The sequence below is a fragment of the Ptiloglossa arizonensis genome, chromosome 6 (genome assembly GCF_051014685.1).
Source record: "Ptiloglossa arizonensis isolate GNS036 chromosome 6, iyPtiAriz1_principal, whole genome shotgun sequence".
Classification (NCBI taxonomy): Eukaryota; Metazoa; Arthropoda; class Insecta; order Hymenoptera; family Colletidae; genus Ptiloglossa; species Ptiloglossa arizonensis.
The window spans coordinates 25,596,816-25,621,750 of NC_135053.1; the positions used below are offsets into that span (position 1 = coordinate 25,596,816).

At 46.4% G+C, this 24,935-nt stretch overlaps 2 protein-coding genes across 4 annotated transcripts in view; one reads left to right on the plus strand and one right to left on the minus strand.

Annotated features, from left to right (window-relative positions):
* The window catches only part of LOC143148482 (frequenin-2), a 57,303-nt gene that overhangs the window by 18,654 nt on the left and 13,714 nt on the right, over positions 1-24,935 (minus strand). For all 3 annotated transcript variants that reach the window (XM_076314872.1, XM_076314871.1, XM_076314870.1), the window contains exons 3-7: positions 8,372-8,396; positions 7,929-7,977; positions 7,741-7,830; positions 6,068-6,146; positions 5,616-5,704 (exon numbers count right to left, since the gene is read on the minus strand). In XM_076314872.1, coding sequence (XP_076170987.1) covers positions 5,616-5,704; positions 6,068-6,146; positions 7,741-7,830; positions 7,929-7,977; positions 8,372-8,396 — 332 coding nt within the window. The remainder of the gene's footprint in view (positions 1-5,615; positions 5,705-6,067; positions 6,147-7,740; positions 7,831-7,928; positions 7,978-8,371; positions 8,397-24,935) is intronic.
* The window catches only part of LOC143148479 (uncharacterized), a 91,334-nt gene continuing 74,269 nt past the window's right edge, over positions 7,871-24,935 (plus strand). The window contains exon 1 of the mRNA XM_076314866.1: positions 7,871-7,877. The gene's annotated coding sequence lies outside the window, so the exon portion shown is untranslated. The remainder of the gene's footprint in view (positions 7,878-24,935) is intronic.

A 24,935-nucleotide genomic window follows, 5' to 3' on the forward strand; every position in this document is an offset into this window, starting at 1 on the left:
ACGATTCAGAAACGCGAGCTTAAAACCTTGATCAAAGTCCGAGCGACGACGCTCGGATAAAGAACGAACGCGAGAGGATGGACACAGAGTTACGGGCTACGTGCTTTTCGAGGGCCGATCGGAACACGTTTCGACGACTCGTAATTTCCTTCGGAGTTCATTCCGTCGAGATCCCTGCAATGCAGAAGGATCGGGGAAACAGAAGCTCGAGAATTTACACGGAACGCGGATGAGTTTCAAGTTCAATTTCGACGAGGTTGAACCACCATCCCCGCGAGAAATTTTCTTTGCGGGAAACGCAAGTATTTACGTCGCGACACGGTGATACGGGTATCTCCCGAGAAACTATGATCTCCCACGACGCTTCGAAAGACGTTGAAAAATCACAGCCAGCACTCGAGGTCTTCGGAGAGCAGAGTCGCGCCGTCGGTTAAAACGCCAAAGAGATTCGTACCGCTCCGGAACTATCGATTTCGGTGTTCACGGCGGAGGGCAAATATCGCTTCGAGCAAATGAATTATTCCACCAAATTCTAGTTCCCTCGCAGAGATATTCGAACGAGCTACGAGTTTAACTAGCATCGGATATTCGATAATAAATATAAAAACCGGTCGCTTATTGCAATTGGAAAATCTAATACGGGTTTGTCCCGGTTGTACCTCAACGTTCCACTGCGTTTCGCTTAAATCGCGTACCCATGAATGTTTCGAATTCTGATTAAAATTTTTGTTCCCCGGGTACACGAAAAATGTTTGCGAATGTGGCAAATAAACCCCGACGATGGCAAAATTTGCCGATATCGACGCAAACGAGGTAAAATTTTCGTTCACGGCGTTAACGTTTCGTTCGCCTCGTCGTCATTTGCGCCGACGTTCGAATACGTTTCACGCCACGTGGTAATTCGATGGGTGCTCGAAAATGCGCCCTTGCGGAACGATTTCGTCGAATCAATCGAAATAAAGTTATCGGGGTTGAAAGCACAAATTACGAGAAAACCTAGACCGATACTCGAGAAGTTTCACGAACTCTGCCCGACGGGGAACGTGTTAAAGCGATATTGCAAATTTTTGTTAAGAGTGTGCGTGTACCGAGAAGCAGGAAGAAGGCGGAATCGCGATAAACACGCCAAATCGGGATTTTTAAAACGAAAACTTGCAATTACCGGGCTCGGTTTCGAGACACGTACAAGAGCACCGTATGCGAGGGAAAGATAGAGTTAACGACTGTAGTTAATAGGAGCTTTTCGTGACGGTAACTTTTAGATAATAGGCTCGACAGGGATCGCTAATTTAGAGCGGCTCGAACAGCTCGATAGCTTGCCTTCCTGTCGCGTTATCGTCTCCCTACGTAGATAGATAGATAGATAGATAGTTAAGTAATATATTGCACGCTCTGGGACAATATTCCCTAACACTATTAAGCTACAATGCGAAGCGTGACAAAGGTAAGCGGAATACAGGCCTCGCTGAAGCAACAATAGAAATTGCAGGTGCGAAAATATCATGGAAAGACGTAAGCGATACGCAAAGAGAAAATACATTACACGGGCGAGAAAAATAAAATAAAAACGCGGCTAGTAAAATAGAACGAAACGTAATAAAAATGAAAGCACGTGGAGCTTCTAAACGAGAGTTTAATATTTAACGGCGGTTTAACGCGCTCGAACTCATAGTTAATTAGAGCGGCGATTTCGGGCTCTGATATTCACAAAGGGAAACACGTAACGAACGTAAGACGCAACGGATCTGACTATAGTTTTTATAACGTCACCAACGAATCCTGGAGTTCGTGCTGATACGTATTGCAACTAAACCGGTCGTGAGACCAGAAATAGTTAGCGTTAACTTTTTCGCTTCGTACTTTATGCTCCTCGCCGCCGTTGAATTATACTTTTTTTTACCGCATTCTACACGCTACGTGTGTATATATTCCACGAGAGCGCGTAATCTTCAGATCTCGCGTTTTGCGTTAACTTAAGAAAGAAAAATTTGCATCGTTTCGAGCAGCGTTCGTGTTATCGTACGCGTAGAAATATTATAAGGGCAAACGTGGCTGATACGTGTTCTATCTCGTTTAAAACTTGAATTATGCCGCGACACTATGCGCATGGCCCGAAAGAAATCATTGGATAAAAGTCTTCTTTTGTCGTTGGTGTCCTGGTTTCGATGCAGCTGCGCTCTGCAAACACATCGGGACTCTGGAGGATTAACGCGGCGTATTCTCTCCAACGAAAATGTAAATTACACCGAGGGCCGGCGACCATAACTATTCGCTAATGTACACACTTTCCAAAGTCGATAGTTCATATCGCTCTAGCTGCTCTTTCTCTTTTAACGTCATCGAATGCGTTTCAATCCTTTCCAGGTGAGCAACAACGTACACCGAAGTTCACGTTTGCGAAATTTATGGTCATTTGTTACAAATAGTCGATGTTCTTTTGGCCTCGTCCCCTAAACTAATCGCAATACGAAAAAGAAATTATTTTGTCAAATTATTTTATAAGGCGAGATAAAAAGAACTCTTATGTCGCTAAATAAATAATCCGGGCTAATGTACACGACTACTTTACTGAAATCCGTAATTGTTGGCCCCTCCGCGTTACTAAAATTTTCATATTTGTTCGCGCGCTGATCGCGAGCGCGAAACGTTCAATTTTTTAGCGAACAATTCGTGAAATCGTTGGTTAAGCATCGCGAGTTTCGGTACGGTTAAAATTTCAAAGCTCGCGTTAAATCAACGCCAGTCAACTTAACCTGCGCGTATAACTGGCGCAGTCACTCGTTTGCATGGCTACAGCTCCCGTGACTAATCAGTTATTTATGACGTCGGAGCTTTGGTAGAAGCATTTAATGACATAACTCCCACTGTTCGTCATTAACGCGCTGCACGCGGCAAAACGGTCGGAACGGACCCGAAAGAGAATTGTGCATAGCGATGGCGCGCGATTTCGTTAAAAATTGATAGGCCGCGCGCGGCGAACCTTTTCGCAACGTACCCTTGAGAGACGAGAATGCACGGTATTTAAAGATACGATCGAAACGAAGGGACAGTAATGGCCGCCGCTAAACTCAAAAAACCCGATAAGAATAATCGCGTGGGTAGCGCGACGCGAATCTACGTTTCAACCCTCGAAAGTAAACTTTTCTATTATCGAATAACGATTAAGACCATCGACTGTACTTTATAAACTGCCCTTAGAGAAACTCAAGGTTCCTAGTTCGCTTTCGTATCGAACGAGGCTTTGTTCGATCCACTTCCGTTTGCACGAGAAATCGTCGAGACCTTAAAGATTTCCGTGAAAGTCCTTTTTGCTCGAATTAATTGGCATACTCGGTTCTATTGGCCCACAGTACGAAATTACTCCGTTCACTGTTGTTATCGCGTTCCGTCTGTAGTCGACAATTATAATTCAACGATCAACCCACCTTTTGTTCGGAATGTGTACAGAGCTATGCGCAGCTGGATCGCTCGTTAATATTCCAAATATGCCATAATTATGCCTCGGGGTAATTATGCGCGAGTTAATAGTCACCGGCGTATACGACTTTCTTGATCGATGTAATCTTCAGCCCCGTTAGGATTTATCCGCTTTGTCGGCGCCAATGCGTGAATTCGGACGTGATTGATAACGTCAAATTCTCGCCCACGTCGATGTTTCGCGTGGAAATTCGGGCGTCGATCGTACCATGATTTTCTGCAAGCTACCGCGTTTATTTACCGCGCGGAAAACAATCCGAAACTTGGTAGAGAATCTTTTCGAATCCACGATGCAACTTTTCCACGCGCCTCGCTCACCGAGAAAGCTTTCCAACTTTTCGAAAGAGGTAGGGACGATTTCGAGCGCGTCGATCACGAATTACGAAACTCGCCGTGATCGATTCAATTGGTGGACGAAACGTTGCGTATCGATGACGAATCATCGAATCGGTGGAGAAATTGGCAATGAGTAATTGTCACCGATCTACGTACGCGCGTGGTGTCCCATTTACAAAGAACACGTTGCGTATCTCTATTGCTATTCAGAATGCACGAAAACGAGTAAAGAAACATTTTTGTGCCATTTTTTTTGTACTTTAGGATAATCGATGTTTCTTTAATTACAGAAAATTCAATTGCGACAGCGTGATCTCCAAATGACCTTGACTTCGAAATCGTATAACTTCATTTAAAGACATCACTGACTTTCAAAGTTTGCACTATCTTGTTCCCGCACGGTGTTGCAGGAGCAATGGTGACATTGAAGCTGATACTAATAGATGGGGTAGCCTGTACGTTCAAATAAATAAGAAACTGCAACGTAATCACCGAATCCAATTAAAAACTTGATCGCGCGTCGTTATCCGCTGCAGAATACAACGAAATAATAATTCCGGATAACGAGTACGTAAAATCGTTTCGAAGCTGTATCTTCCGCGCGGGATGCTCGCATTTAACATTGTCGAACAGCGTGTAAACGTGATCGAACACCCATTCCCTCTTCGTCTCGACTCATAAATAACGATGCATTCCGCCAGGATCCAGTAACGATGAACCAGCAAAGCGTCGCATTTTCTTCGTTGTACGAAAGTCACGAGATATTCTACGTACTCGAAATGTTACGTTTCAATTGTCAACGTTCGCACCGCAACTGAGTTCGCGAAACAGTTTCGACAAATTGTTCATTCGCGCGAACGGAAGAAAGTCTACTTGGACTCTGTCTGTCACAACATATTTATTCCTTTGACGTTCCTCCACTTTCTCGGAACCTTCGCGCAAGACAGTAATTGTCCCATTTTTTTGTTCTCGACCTTGCCGCCTCGACAAGACGCTAGACTCGAGAACGGTTGCTCTCCTGTGTTGGATAATTGATTCGCAAAGTCCTCTCGATTCTCCATCGTTTCTTTTATTCGTTGTCCGTCGTGCTCCAGCCAATCGTCCTTCTTCGACAAGGTCGTGCCTAGGTACTTTGGCGCCCCAAGTAAAAATGAAATACCGTGCTCATCGTCCATTTGCTTTACCGTGGCTACGCACGCGTAGCTGTTCGATATCGTTCTCGTAAAAAAGTTTTTACGACTATGTAATTGATTTAATTTTGTTATTTTAAGAGCACAGTAGACGCACGGACTCCTAATCCTGTCTTGTCACAGCCCTGCTTCTCAAGATCGAAATCAGGGACGAAAACGAAGACAGTTCCTTGGGATGAACTCGATGCGATTCGTTTTTCACAAGATCCGCAGGATAGCAGCTTTAATCTTCGAGGGAAATTTCTGCATAAAGAAGCGTCAATCGCAGCCAATCGTTGTATAACCTCTTAAACGATTCCCATTGCGCTCGAAAAAATGTAGGGTAACGTTTGTCGAAGCGATCGAGAATAGATATAGTACGCACTTGTTATCCGTTTAAAGTTAATTGCATTTACCCTCGCGATTACAAGCTGCACTGCTATTGATGTTCTTACGACCGATTAAATACACAGCTGAATTTCTTGGAAACTGTTGGACGGGAAAAAGTTGCTTTTCTTCTCGGAAAGTAAAAAACAATAACGCGAGACAGGGGATTTCGTGCACATAGCCGGAGAAAAGCAGAGAAAAGAATACAGCGAAATTTCCACGAAACCTTAAAAGCGTTGTACTCACCACCATCTCGTATATCGCTTCGACGATATTGTACATCTCCGCCCTCGTGATGAAACCGTCGTTGTCCACGTCGTAGAGCCGAAATGCCCCTGAAAATAAAAACGGAACCGACTCCTCTATTGCTCTGTTTCCTTCGAATGTATTAGGATACTTCGTGTAATTCGTTCGATTCCAACCACATAATCTTTCGCGTTCGTACGCGATGTTTCGAGAACAATGCTGCGGTAAGCGAATCTAGACGTTACACGAATGTAGAGTTAACACGACACGAGTATTATTGCACAATTTACGCGAACGTAACGCATCGACCTTTTTCACGATGTTATCATTGAACAAGTAGAAATCTATCGCGTTACATTTGTAGATGAGAAAAAGCGGAGATTATTATTTTGCGCAAAGATATTTATTTTGCGTGTTTCTAAAACCACTTATCGAGAGTAAGTTCTACTTACAATGTAGTTTCTCGTCCAAGTTGCCACGCGACGTCACCGAGAGCGCCCTTATGAACTCCTCGAATTCTATCGTGCCATCCTGCGAGACAATAATCATCGATCCGACTCATATTCTCATTATAAACAGAACTATACGTGTATTTTCCTGCGCCAGGAATTTTGTGGGCAACGCGCGCGTGCCTATTATCCGTTCGCTGAGAAGAAACGAAACGATGTAAACAACAGTGGTCACACGATCGGAGGAGTCCCATTGGTCCGCTGTGACGACACGCCATTCTGGCCAGGGATGTTCTATGTTATGATTCGTGCACGGAGAGATCGTATCTGTATTTATTCGGGGCATAGTCCACCGTTGGCGACTCTGTCGCAGTCACGTGGTTTTGTTTACCTCGTTTTCGTAGTCTCAGCGAACGCATCGTTGATCCGGTGCACGTGTCATGAAAACCGACCGAATCGATCGATTTATCATAAAAATTGTTCGATTTTTTTCGAGAGCAGAGCGGACGTGTAAGTACACGTAAAATCGCTCACAGAGGTCGCGCCAACCACAGTTTATCGGAAAACTTCGATTCGAGAGGCAATGAAATGTTTCGAGAACAATCGCGAAATATCGTGTGCTAAGAGACGCGTAACGTTGAAACAGAGTTAATAAATACGCAGACCTCGAGAAAAGTGGCATTTAAAGTGAGAAATACCGAAACACGGATACCGAGAAATATTACGGGCAGGAACATCGCGGTAATGTAAATCGTTTTGTTTACGGAATGCGTAATAAAAGTCTCACGGATTGTTCGAAGGGTATGGAATTGTTTTATCGATCCGTGGCGAACTCTTTTATTCCCTTTTGATGGCCGCTCTTCTTTCGTTTCCGTTACTTTACCTTCAAGACGATAAATTTTCGTGTAAGGGCTGCAAAATGTAAATTCAAGAACCATGGAAGAGCATTTTTTTTTTCATCGCGATCGTTCAACAACGGAGAAATAGATACAAATGGCTGCTTTGCATACATTTCGATACTCTCGCGACGCAATCGGAAATAACGATTCTAAGGGAAAACGGTAATCATTTCTCGTAATGGTTTTGATCTTTCGAGACATTTTTTTTGACACGATCGTACATTTCGAAAGATTTTTCGATAATTAGACAAGTTAAACGCGAATAGAAATAGTAAAATGTGAAGAAATTTTCGTTACAATTTCATGGGCAATCGATCAATCGAGATGTCGTCCTTGTTCCTGGTTTCTATAGTTGTTGATGTAAAAATTTACACGTCGTCGAGAAGTTTGTACCCTTACGAAGGAAAATAGACTGCGCGAACCCGTGATGAGAATCGCGTGACTCGTATACACTTTACAAAAATGCTGGACAAAGTCGCATCGGTGAAAGAGATCGATCGATCGATCGATCGTTCTCGGCGAAGCTAATCGAGTTGCGAACAAAGCACACCGTGTGAAGTCGGCCAGTTTCGTTCTGCTCGTGTAGAAACTCGAACGGTATATTTTCACGCTCGTTAGCTTGTAATACCGAAATTCGTAAGATCGTTCTTTTGACATTCAACGGAAGCGTTCGCGGCGATGTGTGTCGAGGTCGCGTAAAAAATTTGTCTCTCTCGTTCTTTCAATTATTAACGCACAGTGCAGTTCGCGAATGCGTCGAGACTTCTGAAGACTTACGCTGTTCTCGTCGAAGACCCTAAAGACGAGCGAGGCGAACTTCGAGGGATCACCTTGAGGAAAGAACTGCTTGTAGATCTTTATGAAACCCTGAAATCACGCAATAGGCACGCTTATTTCCAAACTCTTCGCCGCGCGTAAGTATCGATTTTTGTTTAATTAATGTGCCGGCCGAAACCAGGCCATACCTGTTCCGTCAGCAGGCCATCGGGGCAGTCTTTCAGGAATCCTTTGTGCCTAAACAAACAGTCGTCCAACGTTATCGAACTTAATTTCGCTCCCAGTGTATGAATAGTTTCCTTTCGAAGCTAAATTTTACGCTCGATAAAGAAAAGACCAAGTGAATAACAATACACGGTTCTTGAGCATAGAATCGTTTCGTAAAGACCTCGTTCCGTACGTGGAAACGGTGAAAATGAAATTCTTAATTGGGAAACTAAAATTGCACAATCGAAAGGTCGGTCGTAAAATTAGACGAATAGATTCTTTGCGAAACCGAATAGGAAAATTATTCAGCGGAAATTAAGGTTTCGTTCGTTCGTTCGATCGAGAGAATAGACGTTCCTCGCGAATCTCAACGAAACGAAACTCTTTTTCACTCGGTTCAGCGGGTTTTTTTCCTGGAACTTACCATTGTCGAATCTCCTTCTCGGTAACTGAAACAAAAACGAGCAAGAATCTTTTTAATCGGGAGCGAGATGCGACGAGTGTGGCAGAAGCTGGGAGAAAAGATTCCACAAGTAAGGAAGGAAGGATCGCAACGTTCGGCGTACCGATGTTTGTCTCTCGGTGGATTATTTCCGATAAGTTTTCGGTAACGAGAAGTGTTTACCGAGAACACGGTCCACGGGAACTCGCGGAGACCTTTGTGCCAGCTGGAGAGATCCGTCCGGTAAAATTTCCTAAATGTCACGGAAGCAGCTGGAAATTGAATTTTTTCGAGGCCGAGATCCGCCTTTAGGAACGCGGAACAATGGAACGATTCAATGCGTGCCGGTCACCTAAATTGCACCCCTTCAATTTCTTCCTTACCGAATATAACCACCGACTGGTAACAAAAAAGTACGAGAAATTCACAGACGATATTTAGTTTTCCGCGTGTCGTTGATTACCTGTTCATAAAAGTAGGTTCGTCGTAGAATATCTTCCATTCGTATCGTGTACATTGTACACGCGTTAAAATCGTCTAATGAAAAAAAAAACCCACGAGAAATTAATTTGCCCTCGATTAAAAAGAAACCACTTATCGATCGAGTTGCAATGTTCGATATTAATTAGAATCGGTATCGAATTGGAAAAAATTCTATCTTAATTGATACAATTTTCGCGACTTCCCTCTGATCAATTATCGACGAAAAAATTGCTAAAACGATCCGGTGGTAGATACACTCGAGTTCGATAATGCGAAAATTGAAACGAATGCTCCTGGTTATTGGTTAACTTTAATAAGGCTCGAGCATCGCGTTAAAATTCCACTTGTAACACGACCGAACACGACACGGGGTAATTAACCATTCCGATGGAATTAGATCGGTTTTCGATAGGGAATCATGGCTGTGGGGTAAAAACGTCGCGCGGCCATATTGGTTCGTGCTGGAAGCTGGAAGAGAGTTTGAAAAGCTCCGGGTCCTCGACGGGCCCGAAAAGTTCCCGCAATGCAGACCACCGTTTCAACGATAAATTCAATTTAACCGAAACCGGCTGAGCACACCAGCGACGATCGATACGGCCGATTGTTGGCGAGAAACGAACGAATACTCGACGAACAACAAAAGTTTCTCCTACTACGAACGCGCGCATCTCGTCGATCCGATTCCGCGCGATATATCCTTCGCGATTTCAATACACATAAACGACCGAGGGGAACCGAACGTGTGGCCCGGTTCTTTCGTTCGGAGACCGGCGAAAAAACAACCGCGTTCCAGATTCGGAAAACGACAAACCGAATATTTCCGATCAAAGTGATGGCGTTTTCCTAGATTTCGACACTTTTGCTTTACAACGATTCGCTCGACGGTTGAACCAATCTAGCCGACCGTTGTCGAATTAACGGTTTGTAAAAGTCGCCGTACATCTGTTTGAATTACATCGCAAGGTGGTCTGCCAATTTTCATTTTCGTCCAATAATTCGTAGAGGAAGAAAATGGTAAAAAATCTAGTATATTTTAAATAAGAAATATCACAGTATAGCCAGTCCTCGAAGCGACAGCTCTCGCCTCGTAGAATTTGTCCCCGGTTAAAGATAAAATTTCACGATATCGCCAGGTTCCGATGTTTATCCGGTTACCGGTGTAACGCGGCATCCGGTGTTCGTTACGTTCTCCTTTACTTTCAACGAGAAAAGGAGTCGTCTAAGAACCAAGAGACGAATTTTCTCGGGCGTAGAAGGTAAATTACAAAGGGACGTTTCTTCCCTCTGTGGGAAAAATTCAATTTCCAAAGGAGGAGTACGTTGGCCCGACGCGACGTACAAAAGTCGTCGGGTATCTTTAGCAACGTTCCGAGTCTCCTTTTGACAGACCGCGCATACATAATCTTTCTGGCTCGTCGCTTTGGCCGCGGTCGGCTCTTACAGTCTTCGATAAATTTGCGCGTGGTTCGCGAGCGAGCGCACCGGGCTACGGGACAAGGCCGGTGTTTCCTTTTTTTTTTTTTCGAAGAGCTCTCGTGAGAGCCAGTTTCGTTTTCAGCCAGCAAATACGTGTTTTCGTTCCACTTTCGTCTCATTTTCCTTCCGTCCCGTCTCTCGACGAATTGCGTCACAATCCGAACGGAGCACTCGATAAAACGAATCGGGAGAGAATTATAGCCGGGACGCGTTCGCTATTCTATTTTATCTTCCCTCGGGCTCCGTGAATCCCTTGGAATTTTATACCCGACCGTTTCTCTCCGTAGGTGTGTCCCGTAGCTCGGTTACAACGCCCGAACAATTTTTCCGCGTATCGTGGATATGACCGTGGAAAACGATGCAATTTTTCTAATTTCAAGCATTCGTTTCTCGTTCGTCCGCTCGCGTACCTGTTCCCGGTCCTTTCCTTCGACGTCGAGTAACGAGGACAATTTATTCCTCTGCGCGCGAGACGCGTTCGCGATACGTAAAGTTTCCAGTGTATTAGCGGAAACGCAGCGACAACGTCTGGAACGTACAATTTCCGCGTAACGACCCTCACGCGGATATACCACCGCGAACGAAAACGTCCCGAATGGCCCGTCGCGTTCCATTTCCATGAAATTTGCGAACTTACGGAGCGCGGCTGTCCGTTTCTTCGACTCGTTGAACCATTCTGCCTTGAATTACGGTGAATCGCAGAACGAATTGGAAAATAACGTTTATCCCGCTGAGCCGCGGAGACAGGATCATCCGTTGCGGTAATGCTAATCGGTCTTTCCTAATCGGACATCAATCTTCATTGCGTTGTTGCAAGGCGAGCCACGTTCATTGTCGAGCGAATCAACGGTTCGTGCGAAGTTGAAGTTGCTAGTCGACGTTGCTTCTATGAAAGGTAATTCGTGCACGAAAGCTATACGTACGACGGGTATCAGGGATTCGTTGAACCTCGCCCTTTCATCGTTCTTCCGCTACGATGTATCGTGTTCTCGCGAATCGGTATTCCAACCGTTTGTTTCGTAAAAATCGAACAAAGTCGTCGAACGAAAAACTGGAAAGATCGAGTATCGACGCACCGAGCGGCATTGTCGATCTTACAATTACGGTAATGCAAAGAGAAGACCGGGTATAGAGCGAAAAGCCTCGTCCAAGAAAATTCAAAGTCGGATTAAAGTCACGGACAAGGAGCCGTTAAAAGCAACACGAATCGAAGGAAAAGATCCGTGAAAAGGGACAAGGACGAATCTCGGCTCTTTGAAGTTCCATCCTTGGTTCTGTTCCGCGAACTCGGTGGACCAGATGTCTTCCCAGCTTCCGTGGAGAGTTTTATCGGCTAAGGGAATATAGGACGCAGGGATCGAAGAACGTAAGACGGAAGAACAAGTTCGAAGTTTACTGGCGGAAATAATACGCTGTTTAGGACGTTAGGGTCCCCAGAGATCCGAGGTAGCAAGGTTCGGTCATGGCGAGGAAGGTTCGCCGAGAGTAATTAGCCACCGTAGGGGATTCTCTGGAACGTTTCGAAGAGCCTATCGATCATCTCGACGAGCACCCGACACGTACCAAACGCCGGATAGCTGCAACCCGACCTGACTCGAAACATCTTGACCTTCGATAAATCCCATTCTCGAAACGTCTCGCGATCCTCTTTTACTCGAATATGTATTTCGTTTCGTCGAATTCGGCATACGAGTGTCGAACTTTGGCGCGAAAAGAGCTATTTCGCGGAATACTTTACGGGCGCGCGATCCGCTCCAATGTTTCGTTGGTTGTTCGCTATTAGCCTTTACGTGCGCAAAGGTCGACACCGAATTGTTAATAAAACGCTCAACGGACCCCAAGATGGCTTTCGAACACGTAACGGAGTTAAAGGCTCTAGTTAAAGGTCGTTTAAGTTTTTAATAGCGTCGTTCTAAGCGCCTAGCTTCGTAACGCGCGATGGAACGAGGGGAAAGTAGATTATGCGCGGCATAAATCATATTGCACCGCAACGTACAACTCGGATGCGTTAAAGAGACGCTCGTCGATGAGATTTCCACATTTCACGAGGTTCGTTGTGCAATTATTCAAAAGTCGACCCGGTGCCGAAATCGTTGAACGCGCCGAAAGGATTTCCCTTTTTCGATGTTTGCTCACCCAGGGGAGAACAATCGGGCGCCACGGGTTCGCGTGTGGCGTTGCGTGTTTCGAACGTCGCCGGAATTGAATAAAACAACGATCGTCCCGGTGGAAAAGACGAAACGACGAGCCGACGAGCCGACGAGAAGTGTTAGCGAGAGAAGCGTAAAACTGTGGCTCGACGGTGGAGGGGACTAAATTGCGGGGTAAGGATAATTTCAGCCACGTGGCCAGCAATTTATTGCTCGATGTACGGCACGCTAGCGAAACGGCCGTGCAACCGAACGAATAATTTATATCTCCACGTATACGGACAGCTGGCAATGTCGGGAAACTTCGGAGTAGGTTTTCGCGTCGCGGTTTACGATCTCCGTTCGTTCGTTAAATACTCGTCGAACAAGTTCGCGTGACTGCTCGCGTTCGACAATTTTCTCCAGGTTGACCGACGTTCGGCCCCGCGTAAAAACCATCCGGATCGAAACCGGGCTTTTCGCGCTCGATCGGCAATTTCTACGCTCACGTTCGATGTGCGCGCACCTTCGAGTTCACACTCGAAGCGTGGTCAACACCGTTAACTTTCGCTCTCGTTGTTTTCGATGTTATCGTTGGATTTCCAAACAACGTTCGCGTGGAAATGCTCGACAAGGAAACGATCGAGGAGGAGAAGATTCGATATCGAATTCCAGTTTTTCCTCGTAGATCGTACGGCCAGGATTTCCAAGTCGTCGAAGCAATCGTTGTTCCGAAAAAGAACGATTCGCCGTTTCCAATTCCAAACACATACTCCGCGTATCGCGAAAAGGAGCTTCGAAGGCTCGGGCTATTTCTTCGACGATCGAAACACCGAAGACGCGCGCTCTTTGTAACGAAAATCCTTCCTTCTATCCCTGTGTCCGTTGTTTCGAAACTTCCTTTTTAGCTCGATACGAGCGTAAGCCCTAAAGACTTCGATTCGATTTAATTGCACGACCTTACGTCGGAACAACGAGCTTTAATATTAGTACACGCGGAACGCCGCGACGACATTGCGGCACGTTAATGAAATTTTACCTACCGCTCGACTCGTCGGGGACTCCAGACGAACTTGTGCCAAGTTCTTCGACACGGATCACGGTCATAAGGGAGACAAATATTTATGGACGAGAGAAAATATTTTTACTACAATCGTTGTTAAAACATTGTAGTTTCTAGAGACAATTTCAATACAAAACCCAAAAAGTATTAATATAAATTGCAGATTCTATCGTCGCAAGACAGGATATCGCGAGTCGAAGACAATTGAAATTTTTGTCCCCGAAGAGGTTAAGCAAATAGGGGTAGAAGAAACGCGGAACGACGGATAAATTGAAATTTACTCCTCGATGTCCTTGAACCGGCAAAATATTCGGTGACGACTTTAGTAACGTAAGCTCGCGTTACTCCCTTTACAGTGGGAACGGTTTAACGAACAATTTTCACGGCGGTCGAGGAAAGTTTCGCGTGGACCGCAGAGCTTCGAATTCCATCTCGGTTCGACCGATACGTCCAGTATCTCACGGTGAAGCTCTTCGGTCTCGTAATTGGTTCGAGGCCAAGAAGGCTTAATTGCACCTCGTTCGGTCGCTCCCCTCCCCCGTTGTCGCAACCCTCCCCCAAATCTTTCTATTCCGATGTTCCTATTTTGCAATTCTATTTCGTCGATTTTCCTCCCTGTGTTCCTTCCCCATCGGTTTCCGCGTTCACGAACCCGTTCTATTTTCGCGAACCCGACCTTTTCCTTTCGTTTAATTTTGTTCGAGCGCGCGTACTCGTTCTTCGTCACCTCTCGTTTATCCTTGTCCCCGCTTCTTCAACGTTACTTTGATCTTCGCGAACTTCGCGCAACCTCTATCGCACCTCGTTTAAGTTTCATAGGATTTCTTTCGAAAGTGATCTTTTCCAGCCGTTTGACTTCCGGCCCGCGCGACGAGCCACCATTTTTTCCAAAACTTTCGACAGTTTCCCCTCGATCCACCAGCTTCGTTTCTCGTCGTGATTTCGTCTCGATCGAACCCCTTTTCCTCCGGCTTTTAATCGCCGATGCGATCCCGTCTCGTAATATCGTTTCCAGTTTCATTCCCTCGATGAAAAGAGTTTATCGTCGGATAGATAATAAAAGTTTATCGGGATCCGTCTCCGATTTAAGCGGAGCGCGGTACGTCTTTCCTCCGTCAACGCGATCGTATCGATTTGCTCGTTGTTCGAGACGGTGGGTCGAGATCGTCGCGGGAAGTTCTCATTCTTTAAAGAAGATATTTTCATAAACGAGATCCGGTGACGGGAAACGTTTCAATGGGGAAACTGGAAGAACCGAGCGAAGAACGGCCCTTTGTCGTTCAAACGGTCGAAAAATATTTCGGGCCGAGCTCGGGCTCGAGTTTGCCGAGAAGATCGGCTCACCTCGGAACGAAAGAAAATTCACCTTCGAGGATTCCGAATTTTCGAAAGAGTCATCTGTTCTTTTGTTCGCCGAAGGAGAGACTCGAGACACAAGAAGGACCTTCCGGGGTTGTTTCCAAATAGCCGACTCGACGTTATCATTTTCGAGGATCTCCGCTACCTTGTTTGAAACCGTTCTTTGCGCGGAATGCCTCTACGGAAGCTTTCACGGGCCAAGCTGTTCGAACGGGCGCATAGACGTTTAGAAAGAGACGGAGTTGTCGGTATTCGTGGAGTAAGACTTCCTTCTTCCACTCGTAAAAAGTTTTACGGCTTTTCGTTAGTTTCCTTCACGGTCCGCGGTGCAACGGTACGCCGTGCCGTTGGTACTCGAAAATACGGGGTTATTATTTAACACCTTTCGCGAGGGAGTAACGCGTAAACTTCAACGTCCGCAGCGAGTTCACGACCTTCCAATTATTTCAACGTTTCGTTGTTGAACGGAAGGGCGAGCGCTTTCAGTCGCGATCGACAAACGGTGAAACTGTCGCTTCGACGCGTACCGTAAATATCGCGTTTCTTTAAATTCGAGTAAAAAATAGCGAAACTGTATCGGACAGAGGCTGTCCAGTTTACTCGAGCGGGCCAACACGAGGGTCGAAAGAAGTTCCTTATTTTACGCGACGTACCTTCCGTCTCGTTACTCTCACCTCCTTGATTTTCGTTCGCGTTCGTGGCGCGGTTCTCGGTGGTTGCGGTTTCTCGTCTTTCGTTTCGGTAATAAAGCTTGAAAATCTCGCGTTCCGTGGAGCGGAGAAGAGCCGAAAGGAGCAGAGACCGTGGCACGAGAAGCACCGGCTCTTCTAATCCTCGGCTCAACGATGCCAACCAGAAGCGAAGAAGAAGGGCGTCGAGGGTTTGCGGAGAAAGCTGCTGCCTAAGGTCGAGAGGATCGTTTCGGATATTCACCGATATTGCTGTCGGAGATCTTACCGCCGGGATAACGTGTTCCCTGCTCGCTCTCGAGAGTCGTCGAATAATTTCGAGAAAATAACAAGCTCGTTGCGATCGCCAAGATAACGAACAGGTGCAACGAATTGGCGAGCAAAGATGTTCCTCGCTTTTGACGCACGATCGTTTACGATGCTAGAACTTTACAGGAACGGTCTTCGAAAATCGCCTCACCTGTTAGCACCTGCGGGTAAAACCGTGTAGAAAAATTCCTGGGGTTGAGAATTTTCACGATCGATTTGAACGAAATACCGAAAGATATCGGTAGTTTGGATTCGATGGACGAAACGTATTTGTAACGCTCGGAACATAGACGGTGTCTGTATTTTCTCGTCGAGGAACTTGCCGTGCTGGAAATTCGTACACGCTTAGATACGTACGTACATTTTTCGTCGAGTAAATTCGTTCTCGTCGTTCGACCGGTACTCTGGACTTTACTATTCCGACCCAGTAAACTCTACAAGGAAACGTCTCTCGAAGTAGTTCCGAGTTTGGACACCGACGATAGACGAGGACTTATTTTTTCGACGAATCGACGCGCGGTTTAAAAGTTCGGGTAAACTGATCCATTTGGTTAGTTTAATTTCGCCGAATACCACGAGAGCCGGGGAAATCAAATTTCCTGCTTTGTCGAGCGTACGTAACAGGTAAATACGCGAGGCGAGCTTATCGCTGTTCGGGCAAATGAAAATTTCAATGGAGTCTCGTCAAAGCAACGATCACAGGGAAACGATTCGAAACGCTTTTCGGTCTCGGCGAAACCGCCTGCTCCGCTACGCGTTAATTGAAATAACTTCGGAAAAGTTTATTGTCTACGTTGCGAACGGTCCGAGCGTTGAAACGCGCGAGCCGGACTTGGAATTGGGAAACTTTTCGAAATCTTGCTCGGAGAACTGTCAACGTCTCGAACTTTCGATTCAAAGTACCCGAAGAAGACAGAGAAAACGTTCTCGGATTTCTCTCCGTAAGGTGTGTAACTCCATTTATTCCCGAACTCGCGTGGTTCGCGCTTGGCCGCGCAAGAAACGGCGCGAGTTTAAAAAAAGAGAAACGAAAACTCGTCCCCTCGAGCAACTTCGAGCAACTTCGAGCTTTAAACGATACCGAGTTTCTTCTCCGAACGAGTTCCGCCCCAATGTCCTTCGTGGACATTGCCAGCGCGTGTTCGTTAGCAGGACGAATGACGTCTCCCGCGTATCCGAACGGATGCACGTAACGACGCGCCTGTAAGCGGCTTCGCCTTTCGATGCGAGCACGTCGATCAGAATGGACAGGTATTGTCGGGATCGTCCGCGAAGTTCTACAGCGAAACGAGTTTTCGAATCTGGGCCGTGCACGAAGATACGCGACTTCTCGCAAGGCCTCTCCTTTTCTTCCATTTATTTTTTTTTCTTTCTTTTTATTTTTCTATTCGGCAGCTGCTCGAGGAAGACAAGTCGATGAAACTTTTACCGAGAATTTAGGGCGAATCGAAAGCTGTGTCGCAGCGTTTGCAAACTTTCCCGTGGACGAGTCGCCAAAGTTCTCGTCCGCTTCGCGGAAACGATCTTTTTTCGACGGCTTTCGGAGGCAACTCGGGGTGCGATTCGCTTTATTTATCGATTCTCATTTTACGTTTTTGCCGCGCAGTTTACCAACATTTACCAAACAGAGGATACACGCGACGAAAAGGAAGAAAATGAAAATCGAGTAACCGGTGAAACAAACGGAACGAAAGTGCAACGGGACGAGACGAAGCCAAAGTGCTGTTACGCAACGCGAGAAAATTGTTCGAAACTAAATCGTGGAACTAAATGAGACGAAAATGGCGTAACCACGGACGCTGCGTTCCGTGGAAATTTATCCGGTAGTTTTTCCAAACGTACTCGAATCTTCGACGCGGATTAAACATCGAACGCGTAACGATTCGTGTAGCACGTGTTCCACAATTTTTCATATTACAATTCCGAGCAGAATTTATGCGTTTCGCAGCGAACGGTTCAACATCGACGCGCTGTTCGGGGAAATTGAATTTCTGGGTAAGCGTTATCCGTGGTAAATTTCCTCTCTCCCGTTACCCTGGCCAGGATGGATCGCAAATCGAACGATAGAGGGTTTCCCGTATCGCGAGATCGACGATTTACGGAACGATCGCGGAAAGGCTGGCCCGGTATTGGGTAAACTTAACGCCTCTGAAAATTTATTCCCGTGACGAGTCAACGATGTCGCGACTGCGATACAATGGAGCGCCCCGGTAACGTAGATTTTATTTTCCCAAGATAAATTAACCGTATCGTATCGTAACGTCGACAACACCGATACGATACGTCCGAGAATTAACTATCCGGGATTCGAACCGTGAAATTATTATTGGAAGGGTACTTTTTCTCGATTTTATCGGGTGAAGTACCGTTATTGAAAGCATTGCGATAAAAATGAAAATATGATAGCAAAAATACGCGTACACTATAATTCGAAGAAAACGAAGAAACGAAGCAACGTTTTTGGGTAGATGTTTCGAACGAGTCGACGGGGTCACGAACGAAATCGACGAAATTAGCAAGCTCATTAGCACAACGATAGAATCTGGTAGCAAAGTCGGTACAAGGGAGATTAATTTGGATGTTTCGTGTTCGGGAAAGAGAGTGGGCGCGCGGTAACCTAGGCGAGGCGGTAAAACAAAATAATTTCAATATCGTAGACCGTTGAATACTTTAAAGAAAAAAGATCGCCGTAATGTGTCTTCCATCTTGCAACATTACGTTCGCGTTTATCGGACGTGGCGTACGGAACTGTAACGGTCTTTAAATGTATCCATCGTGGGTCCTGCGGTACCGATGTATAATAAATATCTCGAAACGATCGCGGAGGAGAAAGAAACGGACCGGAGGGTGGACGTTGGAGATGCTCGAAGAACGAATGAATTTTGCCGCGGGAAATTTATAAGTCCACGGTATCGCGTTCCGCGAAGTGCATTTTAATGACTCGGGACGATTTAGCGGCGTTGTTTGGAGCGCAGTAGCGGAGAATCCGGGACAGCTGTTCGCTCGGGAAAATACGGTTACAGCCGGCAAAAGTTATACGCGCATGCTCGAACACGTACGCGGAAATTGGAAAATGTAATTGGGACGGCGCACCGCGACGTTAATAAACGCCAATCGCGTTAAACGACTCGACGGAGCCCTGCACTGTTTGTCATACTTTTCCCTGTATCGTTCCCGGTGGAAAAAAAATTCCGGTAGGCTTAACGACGATCTCTCCTAGCCGACGAACCTACGTTTCTACTCGTACGAACAACGATACTCGATCGCGAGGCCAAATCGTATTACAGACTCGTATCGAACGATTCTCGATAGACACGCCGCGCCACGGAAGTCGTGATTCCTGACGACGGTAATCCTGTTTCGAGTTCCTACACGATTACGCGAATCAACGATTGCTTTAACAGTAACGCGATTACTTACTTAACTTAACGTTAATTACGGACGTTGGCCATATCCCCTGAGCACGAACGGTTTAAACGCACGCCCTCGTCGTAACATCGTTTGCGATTACGAGTAATCGTGTCGCAATTTTGTTATCGCGATGCATCGTAACGTTTTCAACGAATTCTATCGCCATTAGCGAAATTATCATCGGATGTTTACGTATCGGCTGAAAGTGCATACGTGTAACTTCGAGCGTACCGAATTTTAATTTTAATCCGATCGTCCAGCGAAACGGGGATCGCCGAAACATTCGATACAAAAATCGAGGAAGATTTACAATCCCCGTCAAAGTCGTGACGCAAATGCGGATCGCAAAAACTCGATTGTTTCCCGTTTGACCGCAACTCTCGCTCGCGTAGAAATTGTTTAATAAAATCTCGAAGATTTGTAAAAGAGAATTTCTGAAAACTAGCTCGTTAAAAACCAGCGGTGAACCCTTACCGCTCAATTTGTAAGCTGTTTGGTAACGATGCAAAAGTCATCTTCGAGCGGGAGGTTAACTGGTCGACTGGTTACAACGCGATCCATTTTAACGAACTACCCTTCTTACTCGAGATCGAGATAAACTTGAAAATGCAATTTCCTGAGAAATCCAGACGGGGACGTTACAACTTCCGGCGTGTTTGCCGTTGAACCGCGGCGGAGACTTGGCTCGCTGAAAATTCGCTTGGTCTCGAATCAAGGAGGATTAAGTTAGAAATTACGAGACAAGTCGGCGAAAATTGAATGTGCTCGGAGAACAGTGATGCAAAGCGACGAAAGTCTCGATGGAAATATAAACGTTAACGAAGTTTCCTTCCAGCGAGTTTAAACGACCGACTCGAAATCGCCAAGTTTACCACCGGTCGTCGAGATTCGAAGGCAATGGGTTTTCGGTCCGATCGGACGTTTCATCGACGAGTCGTCGTTTATCGATGATGGTCACCGGTTAACAGTCAGGGATACCGGTTCCGATCCCTAGCACGGACGCGATATCATCGATAACGTCGGTGTATCGCTGACAATTAAATTATCTCCATTTTCCGCGGTCCGATACACACGGGGAAATGGATTCGATCGAATGCCAACAGCTGCGAGTCGACGTTCAATTCCTCTCTCGATTAACGAGCGTCTGCGCGTGCACGCGGTTGATCCATCATGGGATAAATTAACCGGCAAACGGTTGGGCATACGCGTGTCGCGATTCGTTCGAAACCGTAAGAACTATACCATCGCGTGTACAGCCCGATCGATGGACAAATCTTCGATCGCGACAACGCGCTCGCGTTTCTCGTTTAAGACGTTTCTCGCGTCTTCGTTTCGCTCGTCTTCCGTTTCGCGTTCCGCCGATCTAATTACCAGAGCTGCGAGATACGCGCCACGATGGGACCACGGAAACGCGAATCACGACCGTCTCTGCTCGACGAGTGGGCTCTCGAGCCGTCTTACACGGGCTATAGAGGCAACGGTTTATCGTACGATGTGTTGTACAATTCGCGCGTACGGTCGTTCTAACGAAACACCAGCCACGTGTTCGCACGAAATCGCTCCCGGTGTAACCGCTAGCCTTACACGCCGGTATCACGGCCTTGTACCAGACAATGAGACCCCGTGGATAAAGGACGCGGTTCGCTCTATCGATCGCGATGAAATCAACCGACTCGATTTCGTTAACAACGATCCGACCATTCTCCGAGCCAATTCTCGATGCGATCTCCTCCTTCTCGGCGACGATAACATCGTTCGGGGAAGAATTATTCTGTTGCCGGTATTTTTCGACGTAAAAGATCAAAGTACGGGCACACTCGGTGAAAATAAAAGTTCCCTTCGCGATACGGTATCGTCCCTCTATCGAAGGAACGCTGACTCTTAAGGGGTCGCGACACATCTAGGCGATGAAAAATAAAGCGATACTTTAGAAATTGTTTTCGAAGACGGACGACTAATTTCGTCGAACGTTTGCGCATTATCCGAAAGTACGTCCACGAAAGTACAAACGCCTATTAAATTTTATTAATAAAATTTCGGAGATGTTTCATTCGGTGCACGCGCTTTTAGGTGACGGACAAACGTTTGACAACAGTTTCCAAAAGCTACCTTATTTTTCAGCCCTTAAAAGTGCAATCGAGCGACCCAGGCGGCGGTAGCGCGATTTCGACGTTATCGAGTGCAGCGGACACGAGTTGCGACGACAGCACGATGGCGTTGGAAAATGTGTACCGATAAGTTTCGTAAATAGTTTACTTCCGACTAAGTGCTTCCGTACCTGGAATGACGAGGGTTCTCGGACAATTACGTACCGTCGCGTGGCCAAAATGCTGCAAGGTTTCGATCGCGTTGTTCACCGGACAACGTTTAATTTAAACGTTTAATTTAAAATTTCTATTTGGCACTTTCGCTCGGAACGTTTTATTCGAAATGTTCGTTCGTAAAGTCCGACGTGCAATTTCTGGCGTAGGATACGCGTCGTTGCGGTCCTTGACTCGTTAGACGGTAACAGTTGGACTCGCATCGTTACCCTGAATTCACGTTTTCGTTTAATTTCGAGGAAAAAGGGTTCTTTAGTTTCTCGTAGCTTTCGGAGTTTGCGCGACAAATTTCGAAGGTTTGATTTCGAGCTAGTCGACTTCCGATGTTGCATCGGCTCTCGGTGAAAAGACGCGAGTATCGATGCTCCGTCTTGGAAATAAAATTTCAAAGAACCGTTTACCGTTCCGTATTTCATTCGATGCAGGAGGATTTCGATCGCGGTCGCGGAGAGAGATAGATATCGCTCCGGCTCGAAAACTTCTCGTACCGTGCGTTTCGTTTCTACGGTGGCACGCATTTTACGAACGGTACGGCAACAAAAAATTAACGGATAGATTGTCAGGAATAATACCGTTACGCCGAGTTCGGTTCTCTCGTTGCTTGTTCCCCGCGACGCAATACATCGCGGCCCCAATTTTCGCAGAATCGACAAAAAATTTGGCCAACATTTTCTAAACTCGACCATTGACTCCTCAAGCAGCGCCGCTGACACGGTAAAAAGCTCTTGTTTCTTCGCTCAGCTGCGCGTCTCCCATTTTTCGTAAATCCTACGGCTGGCTGCGGACCCGGCTTCATTTTTATACTTTTGTTTACAAAAGCTTCGCCCGTAAACGAGCTGCGCGCGCGAGAGAAAAAAAAAAATCATCCAGACAGTATTTCGCGAGAACGCGAGAGCAAGCCCGTCAACGAAATGGAGTTGTTTGTCGCGATACCTGCGTTTCGACTCGTTCGAATCTAGGCCGCCTGTTTTCGTGCAACGACCGCAACTTAACGTTCCGATACTGTGAAAATGATAAAAATGTTTCTTCTTTTTTCGATGGCTCCCGATATAACCGAGAACGAAAACAAAGTTTACTGGAAGGGAGTGGTGAACGGGAAAGGGTGGAGCTTCTACGGAGACACATTAATCCAGAGAAACTCTATCGATGAACCGACCGGTGAAACGAGATATCGTTTGAACAGTGCCTTTAAATTATTCGGCCTCTTTGAAATTATTCTACCTCCGAAATTGTGATCGAAATAAGAGAACGGAAATTACGACGATTTCGAAATAACGTGAAATCAATTTCTTCGAAAATATTAGGTACATCGGTCGTTGCAACGTTTCTCGAAGAAAAGAGACACCGATCAAAGGGAATCGGTTTTGGCGCGTGTTTAGCGAGAACGATTCGCGCGATTGCATAAAGAGTTTCGTCCATTTTGCGACACGCGTGCCCAGAACGAAGTTGCTGGGTAGACGCGTATAATTTTAAAGTACTCCGAGGCATCAAAGGACTCGCTCTCCATTGTACTTTACGAAACGAGCTCGCGCGAAAAAATATTCAACATTGTCGCAAACCGAAACGTTTTCCGGACCATACTGGAAAAAATAAGGGTGCAAGGAGCCAGTCCGACAGACGGAGTAACCACGTATACCAGACATCGTTGATCGATCGTTGGTTAGAACGAAATCAAACCGGGTGAATCGCCATTGGCTAAAAGTATTGAATATTTTCGTTGTTTAGCCGACTCGAGGTGTCGAAAGATTTTCATCCAGTTGTTGAAAAAAAGAAAGGACAAGGAACGCTCGATTTTCGAACCCCCTTCGAGCGAACGACGATACCATCGCGATCGGTTACGACACGGATGAAGAACGAGGGTTGAAAAGCGCAGACTCGAAGCGCTTTCGAAGGGTAAACTTCCGGTTAACAAGAATTAGCATTCCCTGGCGTTAATTTCCATGCTCGTAATTGCGTTTCGGTTTGGGGCTTCGGGTGGGCTTCGGCTCGGGTCGGACGCGCTCGAGCAGGAAGCAGGATGCGGTCGCTCGCTCGCACGTGACACCGAGCTTTGTTCGAGCGGAGTAAATTTACGAATCGGGCCGGTGCTCGCTACCATTGCTACCCTCGCGGAGGGAATTATGCTACTCGCGTTCCTCACTAAGAAATAAATCACGTCCACCGCGGAGATTTCGCGCGGCATTATTCTACCCGATGCGTTCTCCTCGCGACTGTGCGACACCGCTCCTTGCGAAACTTTACGATCTGCCGGCTGGTTGTCGATTGTCAAGGCTGAACGTGGAAAATGTACCAGCTGACGCTACCTCTTTACAGCGAGAAACGTATTTCGTTCGCTACGTGACCGAAATGCTTGCTCGTCCGAGTTACTTCATAGTGGACGTCGAAGCCCTACCCCGACCGTGTAAATTGGAAATGTTCGAGGGAACCGGTCGGTCAAATTGCACCGTGGCAAAGTCTTCTTTCGGACCGTTTTTAAAAGTTTATTTTTTTTCTCGGCGAGTAAAGTTTCGCGAAACTTTTCGGAGCTGCGATCCGGCATTGTACACGTTGCGGACAAACTCTGTCTTTTCGAGTCAATCCCGCCACCGTGTTTGAGTTATCGCTGCGAAATGGAGAGAGAGTACGAAGGAAACGGAGAGGAACGCGTTTAAAGTTTTTCAGTCGCCTCTCGACCGACTCGGCTGCCAAATCCGCAGTTTTGCGAATTCCGATGCAATCCGAAAGACGACGTTTTCAAAAAGCACGATGGAAAAAAAAGTGGTCAGTTTTTCGACTGCTGGTTTGCAACTTGCTGGCACAAGTGTACGAAAAGAGGTGAATTTCCACGCAAACCGTGCGCCGTTGTACTCGGGGAAAGACGACGTTCTCGAAAAGCGCGAGAAAAGAAAAAAAAAAGAGAAAAGTTGATTTTCGGGTGCCCGGTCCACCCGAGTGTACACACCGACGAGAACTTGGCGCAGGGCAAACAGGACGGGAAAGGGCAGCTCCGCGAAGACGAATTTCGAGAAGGTTTCGTTGTCCGGGCGCAAACACCGATTACTTCCCAGTGAATCCACTAAACGAACGAGACGGCCAGCTTTCCAGCCGACTGTACGAGATTTTCCTTCTCGAACAATTTGCCCGTCCGTGTATTTCGGCGTCTCCGTTTCCGTATTTTCGAGGGGAAATTAAAGCGAGGCCGTCGCGCACCGTCGGATCGAAAGATCGTTCCCTCGCGTCGAGAAATTCGAGAGGACTCGATCGTCGATGAATACCGAAAGCCCAATTGCTCGACTCGATTAAAACCCATTACCGAATCGCGCGCCG